A 12,020-nucleotide genomic window follows, 5' to 3' on the forward strand; every position below is an offset into this window, starting at 1 on the left:
TAAATAAGCTGTTTTTAGTTGGATAATCACTTGTGTATAAAATTAACTTTGTGCAGTTGAGCAAATTCTGATGATTTCCTAACTTTTCTCTCCTCTGGAACACGGCCTCCCCTCAGGTCTCTCAGCACTTTGGGTTTAGTTATCTCGGCCTTGGCTGATCACGGAGCCGGAAAGAACAAGAGCAAGTTTGTTCCCTACAGAGACTCTGTGCTCACCTGGCTGCTCAAGGTATGAACACAAAGATCCCCGCACAGCACCCCAACAGGCCCGCCTGTGTCTCCCTCACCCCCACCCCCACGCTTGTCAGGCACAATAAGCCTATTTTTAATCCAAAGAAAGTCTCTGAGTAATTAACTTTCTGCTGTGCTTTGGAGAGTTTCAACGCTCTGCTGAATCCAGAAAAGGTTTGTTTCCTCCACTTTAAGTCTTCAATGTTAGCAGTTTGAATTGGCTTTAATTTGGCCATAGATTGTATTAAAATTGCTTAACTTTAAAAACTCCGTTCTAACTCTGGCCAAGTTAGTCAGCACCCTTTGTAAAGTTGTGTAAAATCTTTAAACTATCTAGATTTTTTTAATTATTTTTTTTTTCTATTGCAGCAGCGTAACTTCCATCTGAAAATGAAATAATATCAAGCATTTCTCTAAAATGTATCTAGAGGAGAGAAGCCTTGCTAAAAAAGCCTTAACTTAATGACCACAGGGAAACAATCATTCAATCATTGCCTTTTTTCTGCTACTTTTGTCGAGTTACTTAGTTTTTAGGAACATTTAATTAAAAATGCTTGACTTTTTGTTCACCTGTGAATATGGTGTGACACAAACTGAGGCAGCTTTTCATCAACAAACACTCAAAATTGTTATGGTCATTTGTAGTACGGTGGACGGTCTGTTATGCTGTGGGTTTGATTTTCTTCTAAAACAAAAATAGATATGCTCCTCGTCACCATGACAATAGAAGGACAGCAGAAAAGTTGTCCTTTGTGTTGCGTCAAATATCTTTGTAAGCAGATTTTCATTTAAAAGTTGTAGTTTTGTCTTAGTTTACAGGCTACCGCAAACGAACACCAGACTCTGAACACCTTTGCTGTAAACGATGAGATGTATTTTGACTCTGTGTCTGCAGGACAGCCTTGGAGGGAACAGCCGGACCGCCATGGTGGCCACCATCAGCCCGGCGGCGGACAACTATGATGAGACGCTGTCCACCTTGCGCTACGCCGACAGGGCCAAGAGCATCGTCAACCACGCCGTGGTGAACGAAGACCCCAACGCCAGGATCATCCGCGAGCTCCGAGAGGAAGTGGACAAGCTGAGAGAGCAGCTGACGGAGGCGGAGGTGTGTCTCCATGCAGAAATCATAAACACTGCAAAAACGAAATTTGAGTTTTTGCAGTGTTAATATGTGGAACGTTTCCTTCCAGTCTATGAAGGCTCCAGAGCTGAAGGAGCGACTGGAAGAGTCCGAGAAGCTGATCCAAGAGATGACAGTCAGCTGGGAAGAGAAACTCCACAAGACCGAAGCAATCGCACAGGTACAACGCTCACTGATCTGAAAATCTCCAAAATGTAGAAGTTGTTGGGAAATTTTTCTTAATCTCACTACAAACAACCTTTTTTTTCCCCCTGAAACTATCAGTGTGCAAATTACCTGTCCAGTACTAACCAGATAATTAGCACCAAAATATATTAAAGGTTTGTTATCATATCAGCCTTCCAACCACTCTGGTCTTCTGGTTCTGGTCTACTGTCCATCACCAGAATCAGAACCAAACATGGAGAAGCAGCATTCAGTTTTTATGCTGATCTAATCATTCAGAAAACTGCAAAATTGCTGAAATGCTGAGTTTCCTTAAATCGAGGCTAAGTATTGCCTTTGATTCATAATAACTGGAACATTAATCAACATATTTTATGTGCATTTGTCTGATGATGGCATTTGACAAAATATAATGCTAACTGGTTGTTTCATAATTGGTGACTGTATGACGGTTTTACGATGTGAAGCATTTTGAGCTGCCTTGGTGCTGAAATGTGCTGTTCAAACAAATAAGCATATAAAATGTGTGTTTCCTGTAGGAGCGTCAGAAGCAGTTGGAAAGCCTGGGTATCTCCCTTCAGTCATCTGGCATCAGAGTGGTGGACGACAAGTGTTTCCTGGTCAACCTCAATGCTGACCCCGCCCTCAACGAGCTGCTGGTCTACTACCTCAAAGTACTGCACACAAACACACAACTCAGCTGCTTTGCATATAAAGACTTAGAGTGTTAATCCCTTCCAACTGCTTTATTTTTTCTCTTTGTGTTTGCTCAGGACCACACATGCGTTGGCTCGGCCGACTCGCAGGATATCCAGCTGTGTGGGATGGCCATCCAGGCGGAGCATTGCGTCATCGACATAACGGAGAACAGCGGCGTGGTGCTGACTCCTCACCGTGGCGCCCGGTACAGAATTCACATCCTCAGCTTTTATTTCCAAATCCACCATGTTCCATAACAGAGAGATGGAAGCTGAAAGGGGCAGTATTATGTAAAATTAGCTTTTATTTTTAGCTTTACCTCATGTTATAATGTTATTAAACTTGAGTCCTCCTCTTGGCTCCTTCAGACTAGCCAGCAACAATTAGGTAAAGGGTTAACAGGGCATCCATGTTATGATGACTTCCTGAAGGCAGAGTTTCAGAAAGAGCAGTTTCTTAAAGAGACAGAGGCCCAATTTCAAGGCATCATATTCATGTCATTTTTGATGTGTACATCATTTTTATAACAACTGAAGTTAACGTAATTAATTAATTGCCTCCATGTTATCTCTTCAAAGTCTCATTCTCTTGCAGCATGAATGCCTCAATCATGAATGAATATGAATTTAGTTCCTTATATCTTAATATAACTAAATAGCTGCCTTGTCGCTCTCCTTCTCTCAGTATCAGCGTCCACTCCAAAAACCGTGTTTGCGAAGGTGTAACCAGATTGTTCAGTTTACGACCGGCTGATCAATCAGTGCTGAAAAAACCAACAGTCGTCCGATTCGACTTTTCTACATGCGTAACTGTAAACGTTTGCTTCTCTCCCTGCAGAACGTGTGTGAACGGCGCCCCATTCACCAGTCCAGTGCCGCTACATCACGGTGACAGAATCCTGTGGGGAAACAACCACTACTTCAGGTCTGGTTTAGCAGGCATCTGATTTTCTCCTTGTGTTTTTGGAACACAGTTCTGTTTCGATAGTAGAAGTCCAGTCAGGTTTATTTGTATCGCACATCTGCAGTTAAAACTGCCTCATATCATAAAAAAAAAACAAGTCTGAGGTTTGATTTCAGACCGCTGCATTTAGTATTTCTGTTTTTTTTTTGTGTAAATTTCCTTTTACTGATCGGGACAGGTACTGTCCCGTTTCATACTTTCGGGGGACCGACGCATTCTGAAGGAAGATGGGTGCAAATCTAATGTCAGACCGCCGAGTCATATAGTGATGATAGCTCTGGGGATTCAGAGCCAGGTGGTTTTGCATTTGGAGCACTAAGAAGTGAAGTCATTTTATTCGTGAGACGCGCCAATTTCTCACTAAAGTTAAGAAACACCAGTTCAGGTGACGAGGCCACTGATCCAGGAGGTGCAGAAGGAGTAGGGAGGGGTGTGGACACTGACCTGTCCAGTTGGTGTGCCGGGAGGCCAGGGCTATGATAAGCAGTCTTGTCTCCCACTGGTATGGGGAATCCATACCAGTGGGAGACTAGTATGGATTCCTGTCTTAGTTCCCGTCTGAAATGTTTGTGTCCAGTCTGCGCCTGCTGGCTCTGTGCTCGTCCTTCTACAATCTTTGCTGGGACAGGGATCTCGTTCTTTACATTGTCCTGTGTTGGAGGCGTTGCTTTAACAGTGTTGAAGAGGTTAGCAGTGAAATAGTGTTTCCCAGCTTGATGAAGAGCGACTCCATCCTGCCCGAAAAGATGATAGCACTCCCAGAAAGCGTTGAGGTTGTCAACGCAGGTCACTGAACTGGCAGAGCGTTCTTTGATGACCCATTTGTTGATGGCTGTAGTTCTCATCTCAATGTCCAGCTCTCTGATAAACATTCTTGTTTTCAGTTTTTCAATTCTGCTAATAAGATACCCAAAGTCATTTCTCTGAATTTTTGATTTCTGTTTGTCCGGATCATTAGCTCCAATGTGTACGATTTGATCCTCAATGTTTGGACGGTCAGTGGTTAATGGGAGTATTTCCAGGCAACCTTTGTTCTCACAAAATCTGTCACCTACAATAAGAACTTTTGTTATAAATATAGTTTTTTGTGTCACTTTGGGAGGCTGTTTGTGTTGATTTTGTCTCGTACCTCTTGTTGATGCTTGTGGACGAAGTGTCGGTCGCAGGCTCCCGCTGAAGAGCAACAGACCTGTTTTAGAACAGACAAACTCTTCCCATTTTAAAACTTCCTCTTTCTCTCACTCGCACTGTGTCTCACAACCAACCTGCACGCAGGATCAACCTGCCCAGACACAGAGGGCGAGCGGCGGGCGAGGACGAGGGCGGAGGAGCCGCCATGAAGAAGTGCCTGAGCGCCGACCACCTGGAGGTGGACACGGACGCGCTCAGTGACGTCTCCAGCGAGCTGAGCTTCGGATACGAGTTTGCTCAGATGGAGGTCATGATGAAGGGGATGGGCACCAACGGTGAGTCACGCCAATCAACAAAGGCCCTGCAGCAGGAAACACCTTTTCTCTTTCCTTTCTGGCTCGTTTAAATGACATCTGTCCTGGAATGAGGTGCTGAAAATCCTCAGGCAGCGAGAGAGTAAATATTTAGAGCCCAAACAGTTCCAGGTTCAACATAATACCTGTTTTAAGCTTATTGTAGCTGTGTTGTGTGTGAAGAACGCTGTGAAATATTGGATCTGGAGCCTTTTAGGATGATTTTACCCAAGAATATTTAGTAAAGCATATGAAGATGTTTACTCATCATTGCTCATTAAGTCATATTTAGTTTTTAATTTTTAAATGTGATTGTCATTACGTTAACTTTGTTTTAGGATCCACTGGTTGATGACTTAAAATTTAACGGTAGTGCAAAAAATTTATACTTGTATTTTTTTAAGTATTGTCAATAATGTCTTCCATTAATATATAACTATGTAGTCATATTTTTTCCCATCAACTTTAAAAAAATGTTTTTTACATAAAACCACAGTGGGAACAACTGTGTTGGTCTACTAGAGCGCCCCCTACCACCAGGATTAGTTTTCTTGAGGAATTGAAACTGCATCAATTCAGTTTCTGCATCTGAATTGATGCAGAAACGTTTTGCTTTTGCTATCAGTCTCTCATTTTTCTTCTGATCGGGCTGATGTGACTCCTCTTCCTCCTCTTCCTCTTCCTCCTCTCCAGACCCCTTGCAGTCGGTGCTGCAGACCTTGGAGAGGCAGCACGAGGAGGAGAAGCGCTGCGCTCTGGAGCGCCAGAGGCTGATGTACGAGCAGGAGCTGCAACAGCTCCGCCAGCGGCTCACGCCGGAGAAACCCTCCCACTTCTCGGACGCGTCGTCCCTCCCAGTCGGCGGCACCGCTGCCGGGACCTCATCAGGACCTCACAAACGAATGCGGCGATGGAGCGAAGACAGGTGAGTCGAATCGTAGCTCGGATGGACGGACGGACTGCCCGGACGATCCGTTGAACTCGTTAGTGTTTGTGGTGCAGAGAGGCGATGATGACCCGCAGCCTGCGGCGCCTCAAGGAGCAGATAGTTCGGGCCAAACTGTTGGCTCAGGAGGCCAGCTTCATCGCTGAGGAGCTCAACAAGAGGACAGACTACCTGGTGACTCTGCAGATCCCTGCTGCCAACCTGGACGCTAACAGGAAGGTAACCTGTTTGTTTCTGAGAGAGACAACCGACAGGCTCTGGTTATCTGTGTTGGATTAGTGGGAAAAAAAATCTCCTGGTCATCATTTCTGGTCACATTAAATACAAAACGACTAGCGGAAACTGATGGAAGCCCCAACTTTTTGCTAGGGCTGCCACCTGTTACCATGGAAACCGAACTCAGGGTGGTGGACATCCCTTGCTGAGTTTTTTAGTAGCTTCGACAGATTAATCCACCATCTGTACAAAGATGCAGGATAACATCCAAACTGGAAAAACTAGGGTTGAAATGATCAATCAGATTAAATGCAATTAATCTACTATTGAATAATTGTTAACTGGTTTAGTAGTTGATATTCATTAATAGGAGCATACAGACTCAAAAAAGGCCACTTTCTGAAAGAAAAACCAGTAATTAAATCAAAACTGGTCTAAAGATTTATACATTTTGCATTTAGGATGTAAAAAAATCCTTTGTCTATAAATCTGTTTTACACAGAATTACTGAAGTGACGTTTTTGCTTCACCGGGTCCAAATTCAGTTTAAAACAAAGCAACTTCTGCTATCCAATTATTAACTAAATTGAAAAAATAATCAACACATCGACCCGACACTGAATTGATAAGTCGAGCAGAAAGGCCTGAGAGTTTCACGTTGTTAGGATTTTTCTTTAGCTGAAGATGAATCCTGGTGATGACCAACCATTCACTAAAGGAATGCTTGGTAACACTTTATTTGAAGGGGGATGAATAAGATTGACATGACACTGTCATATATACCTGTCATAAACATGAATAAGTCTTCATGAATATTTATGACTGTTGTCATAAAGCGTAATTCTGTAAATTATGACTCTTTTAATACGAAGTTGACATTATTCAAAATGTCTTTATGACAACTTGTAATGATTTCTTGGTTAATGTTGTCATAACAAAGACATTTTGAATAATGTCAACTTTGTATTAAAAATGTCATAATTTACCAAATGACGCTTTATGACAACAGTCATAAATATTCATGAAGGCTTATTCATGTTCATGATGTGTTATGTCATGTTTATTAAAGTGTCATGTCAGTCTTATTCACCCCCCTTCAAATAAAGTGTTACCGAATGGTTTTACTGCATTGAGGCGAATAAATGTTTCTTATTTTAAAAGGTAATTGAATTATTTGGTTATTTCCATCCTATAATGCATTTCTAATACATGTAGGCTTAAATGAAAAATTGTCAGAATGTGGCAATTTCCTTTTCTGATTTACATTTAGAATAATCGAAAGATTAATCAATAACTAAAATAGTCGCTAGTTGCAGCCCCAGGAGAAACACAATTATTTTTCATAGATTTTTTCCAACATATATAAGTGAGAATAAATATTCCATCAGTGCAGTGTGGTTTCTGTCCCTGTGCAGCGGGACGCGGTGCTGAGCGAGCCGGCCATCCAGGTCCGCAGGAAGGCCAAAGGGAAGCAGATCTGGGCTCTGGAGAAGCTGGAGAACCGGCTGGTGGACATGAGGGAGCTCTACCAGGAGTGGAAGGCACTGGAGGAGGACAGTCCTGTGAGTACAGGACGGAGGGATGAAAACATTAGCGCGTGCCCCTCATCATGTCCTAACCTCATCTCTCTGGTTCAGATGATGCACTACTTTAAGCGCACCGACCCGTTCTTTGACGAGCAGGAGAACCACAGTCTGATCGGGGTGGCCAACGTTTTTCTGGCCTGCTTGTTCCATGACGTCAAGCTGCAGTACGCAGTGCCCATCATCAACCAGAAAGGAGAGGTATTTAAGGTTTATGGTCTTTCACAAGGAGGCGCTACAAACTCAAATACTTCATGCTATTGGTTTGGTTTTTGTTCCTTTTAACTTTTTAAAAATTGGTATCGGATGGTTGGTTGCTCTGGATTTATCACAATGAGGAATGTTTGTAAATGAAGACATTCTGCTGTTTTCCACAAAATTTTGCGTTTCAACTTTTACTCAGTAAATGCAGATAGTTTTGCATTCTATCAAATGCTAAAAGCAGATAATATATACATGATATCATACCACTGGGGTTAACACCAGAGCAGAGCAGGTCTATACTATGCTCTCTGAACAGAGTAATCACAGAAATGAACAGAAACAAGATGGAAAAGCTGTTTGTGTCACTCATTCCTGAGACTGCCTCCTAGTGCTAAAAATATGATAGGGCACCTGTGCAAGGTGAATAAAGAACAAAGACTAAGCTGCTTGAAAACAACTTTAGCATCAACCAATTTGATTTTTTTCTTCTTCTTCTGGTGAACTTCAAAAGAATCCTCTTATAATATCTACAGGATTCTACCTATCAGTACAGATGGCCGTGTTGAATGTTCTTGCTTGAAAATAAAGTATTTATCGAAAAACTTCATATGTAATTGTTCTGATGGAGATGTAAGATGAACTATAGTCTGCTGCTATGTGTGCGTCTGTATCTGTCAGGTGGCCGGTCGTCTGCATGTGGAAGTGAGGCGAGGAACAGAGAGCTCTGAGGACAGCAGCGCGGGACGTCCTGACACTCAGCAGAACGGGGAGCATCAGGAGCGCAAACTGGACTGTGTGGTGAGACGACGGCAAATTTACACCCCTTACTGGGTTCCTGTTTATTCATTTCTATACTAACAGATTAGTATAATCCATTATTGTTAGGACAATAATGGATTGTCCTAACAATCCATTATTGTTAGGACTGTAACACGTATTAATGTTAAATTCATCCACCCATTTTCTTACTCCCTTATCCATAGATGTTAACGTATCAAGAATTGTAACACAATCCCTTTTTTTTTTTTTTTTTTACGTACAAAGATTCCGGCTTGAGCCTTCATATTTGCTTGTTTCCAGTACACCCATAAATCTGGTGCACAAGCAACATTTGCTCACAGTAGTGGATGACAAAGTTGCTTCTTTTGGCCCACTAGGGGTTAATGTTGGCTTCAAAGACTGATCTGATTGGATGCTGGAAAAGGCTATTGTTGTGTTCAAGCTGTGCTAGAAGGCGTTAGCCTAGCAGAGAAGCTAATCAAGCCTAAAATAGCATCTAAATGCTAAACATGTAGCAGCAGCACAGATGTCCCCAATGTCATCGTGTGGCATTGGGAACAACAAAATACTTCAGTTTTTGAGCTCAAAACTTATTTAATCATTTAGCAGCAAGAAAGGGGATTTAAATTGAAAATGTAGCTTATGCTGTCTGTTTTTTTCTTTTGTTAAAATGCGATTAATTGATTACAGACCCTGCATTTCACTCAATTTAAGGTTTTAATTGCGTCCCATCACTCGTCATTTCATACATCCCTACCTGAAGCTCTGTCAAACCGATGTGTTGTCTCTTCCTCTACATAATGAGCCGTGTCTCTCTCAGGTGAAAATCCTCCAGGCCACCGGTCTCCCTCGCCACCTGTCCAACTTCGTCTTCTGCCACTATCACTTCTGGGGGCTGGAGGAGCCGGTGTTCACCGCTCCAGAGGTGGGGTCATCCAGCTCGTCGTCCGCTTCCAAAGACCCGCAGTGCACCGTGGTCTTTGACAGCACCAAGGTGATGAATGATGCAGAAAACTGAGAAATAAATGAGATGGAGAGAGCAGTAGCTAAGAGGAAAAAAACACGGCGGCCGTTTTGTTGTTCTGTGTTAAGGAGTTATCCGTTCCAGCATCAGAGGACTTGCTAGAGTTCCTGGCTGACGGCGCAGTGGCCATTGAGGTTTATGGCCATAAGCAAGCCAACCACCGCAGGAACCTGGCGCTGTGGGACCTGGGAGTGATTCAAGCCAAAACCAGATCCCTCAGAGAGAGGTCCAAACACACAAACTGCCTACACACCCCACCCTAACAGGGCAGAAACGGAGAATATACTGGTTTGAGCTACCAAACCTCAAGATCCAGTAGAGCGTTTCCCCTAAAATCTCCTCACATCTGTCAGAATCAGAACAATGTCAAGCAGTGCCCTGATGACCCGCTGTAACGTAGGTGGAGTGAGGTGACCCGGCGGCTGGAGCTGTGGGTACAGCTGATGGAGCTGAACGAGGCGGGAGACTTCACTGCCGTAGAGGTTCTTCCTGCCAAGGACGTCCGCACCGGCGGAGTCTTCCAGCTCAAACAGGTGATGCAGATCTGAACGTCTTCAGTGTAGCAGTTCACTGTTAGATTAGACAGTTTGTTCTCTTTGCAGTAACTGTGGAGTTTAAAGTAGCTCTTTTGTTGTCATAAATTTCCGACTTTCTCCTGCTATATATCAATTTGTCTGAATCCAAACTCGTCCACCAATCGGTGCATGAATGTGTGTTTTTTGTGGGCACAATTGTTCATGGTGGCGGCAAGTTTTCGTAGCTTTACATTAGCTCTGATTGGTTCACACCAGCCCAGTTTAGTCTGCTTTAGTCTGTCTCCAGTCCGTTTGCCTAGAAAGTCCGGTCCATTTGGGGAGGTGGGAATCAGTCAAATGCCGGTCCACCTATAAACCTCGGTCTCTGTTTAGTTGAAGTGAACTCCTGTGTGGTTTGAATTCTTATGTTAATGCCAAACGACTCAGAGAACGCTCTAAAAGCAGGAAGTGGACTATAGTGCAGGGAATTCTGGGTAAATTCAACCAAAACAAACCTGTGAGTCTTGCACTATTTACCAAAGACAAAAGAGAAATTCTCCAACCGCTAAAATTTTATGCCACTCCAATTTTGCTTACATTTCTTGAAGAAGGAAGTTGTGCTCAGTGTCTTCTTCACAGGTTTTCATGTTGTTTCCTTCAGTGATTCTTGGTGCAGCGCCTCCACAGGTAAAGAAGGGAACAGGTTTTCCAAAGGCTTTGGTTCGTTTGACACAGTGTAGTGTGAAAGCGAACCACACCAGCTGAAAATAGAACAAATGTTGCAATTTTGGTCTATCGGATGTGAAAACTCACTTAGTGGAATTTTGTTCATCATTGTTTCGGTTGAGGCGTTAGAAGTTTGGACAATTATCCCCTCTGGTTTTGGATGCTGCTAAGCTGACAGGACGTCTGCTGTCAGCTTCCACTGTTTTTGCTTTCAACCAGTTGTTATGATGCATGACCATGTCAACAAGTCATTGTTTTTACAACTGAAATCAGCTGATTAGCATCTAAAAAGCTCAAATAATCCAGAACCACGACCTCAAACCCAACAGATGTTGAAAAGGAAGCTTCATGGATGAGGAGGAGGACCAAAGAGCAGAAAGAGAAGGAGGAAGTTCTCACTGTAGTCTGTGAATGTTCTCCGCCTTCAGGGTCAGTCTCACCGGATCCGGGTGGAAGTGCGGCCGGTGCCGGACTCGGGCACCATGCCTCTCATCGCGGCCTCCATCGTGTCCGTGTCACTCGGGGACATCAAAGTTCGCCAGATCTCCAAGAACAACCCCCATCCGGTGAGAACCCCACCCCAAACTCCCACTAGTTACCTCTTAACATTAATATTTACAACCAGGCTTGTCACTAACATTTCTCTTTATTCACCATTAAACCTGTAGGACGGAGGCGAAGACATGGACAGCTATCAAGTTAGTGCTTATCTGTCAGAACAGGTGGAAAACGTGTTTCCTTCCAGCTGATGTGTGTGTCCGTGTGTGCAGGAGGTGGACCTGGAGAGGATGAGGGAGCAGTGGCTGATCACACTCACCGAGAGGCAGGAGTACCTGGACCAGCAGCTGCAGAAGATCGTCACTAAACCAGGTAGAAGCGGCTGCAGGCTGAGTTTTCCTCCTGCTCGACTCCATTTTGATGAAAACTAGTGGTGGGACTCCGTTAAAATGTTTAAATTAGTTCATTTCAGGGTCTGTAATTGATTAGCCGCATTTTTTATCAAATTATACATTGGCAAAACAAGCATGACTTTCAATTTCTAAATCCTTTTTGCAGCTAAATTGTAAAGTAAATAGACATGAGCTCAATAGCAAAGATATGTATTGTTTTGAATATGTTGTTCGACCATCAGTTTGGGTATAATATCACTTTGAACCATTCAGGTTTCCAGTGTTTCAGGAACTTTGGATGCTGACGTTAGCTTTCTTAACGTCTGTGTGTTGCTACGTATTTAGCATTCAGATGCTATTTGAATAGCTTCACTGGTAGGCTAACTCCATTTAACACACTTTGAACACAACAATAGTCTCTTCCAGCGTCCCATCCCATAATATTTTGAAG

At 43.3% G+C, this 12,020-nt stretch overlaps 1 protein-coding gene across 4 annotated transcripts in view; it reads left to right on the top strand.

Annotated features, from left to right (window-relative positions):
• LOC103457764 (kinesin-like protein KIF13B) overlaps nucleotides 1–12,020 on the top strand; it is a 38,418-nt gene that overhangs the window by 12,745 nt on the left and 13,653 nt on the right. For all 4 annotated transcript variants that reach the window (XM_008398149.2, XM_017302264.1, XM_017302265.1 and 1 more), the window contains exons 12-29: nucleotides 117–228; nucleotides 1,126–1,338; nucleotides 1,424–1,534; nucleotides 2,079–2,213; nucleotides 2,313–2,443; nucleotides 3,076–3,162; nucleotides 4,477–4,667; nucleotides 5,379–5,610; nucleotides 5,688–5,850; nucleotides 7,263–7,409; nucleotides 7,485–7,631; nucleotides 8,313–8,432; nucleotides 9,235–9,408; nucleotides 9,507–9,664; nucleotides 9,839–9,971; nucleotides 11,108–11,245; nucleotides 11,348–11,377; nucleotides 11,450–11,549. In XM_008398149.2, coding sequence (XP_008396371.2) covers nucleotides 117–228; nucleotides 1,126–1,338; nucleotides 1,424–1,534; nucleotides 2,079–2,213; nucleotides 2,313–2,443; nucleotides 3,076–3,162; nucleotides 4,477–4,667; nucleotides 5,379–5,610; nucleotides 5,688–5,850; nucleotides 7,263–7,409; nucleotides 7,485–7,631; nucleotides 8,313–8,432; nucleotides 9,235–9,408; nucleotides 9,507–9,664; nucleotides 9,839–9,971; nucleotides 11,108–11,245; nucleotides 11,348–11,377; nucleotides 11,450–11,549 — 2,522 coding nt within the window. The remainder of the gene's footprint in view (nucleotides 1–116; nucleotides 229–1,125; nucleotides 1,339–1,423; nucleotides 1,535–2,078; nucleotides 2,214–2,312; nucleotides 2,444–3,075; nucleotides 3,163–4,476; nucleotides 4,668–5,378; nucleotides 5,611–5,687; nucleotides 5,851–7,262; nucleotides 7,410–7,484; nucleotides 7,632–8,312; nucleotides 8,433–9,234; nucleotides 9,409–9,506; nucleotides 9,665–9,838; nucleotides 9,972–11,107; nucleotides 11,246–11,347; nucleotides 11,378–11,449; nucleotides 11,550–12,020) is intronic.

This window comes from Poecilia reticulata, linkage group LG21 (assembly GCF_000633615.1).
Source record: "Poecilia reticulata strain Guanapo linkage group LG21, Guppy_female_1.0+MT, whole genome shotgun sequence".
Lineage (NCBI taxonomy): Eukaryota > Metazoa > Chordata > Actinopteri > Cyprinodontiformes > Poeciliidae > Poecilia > Poecilia reticulata.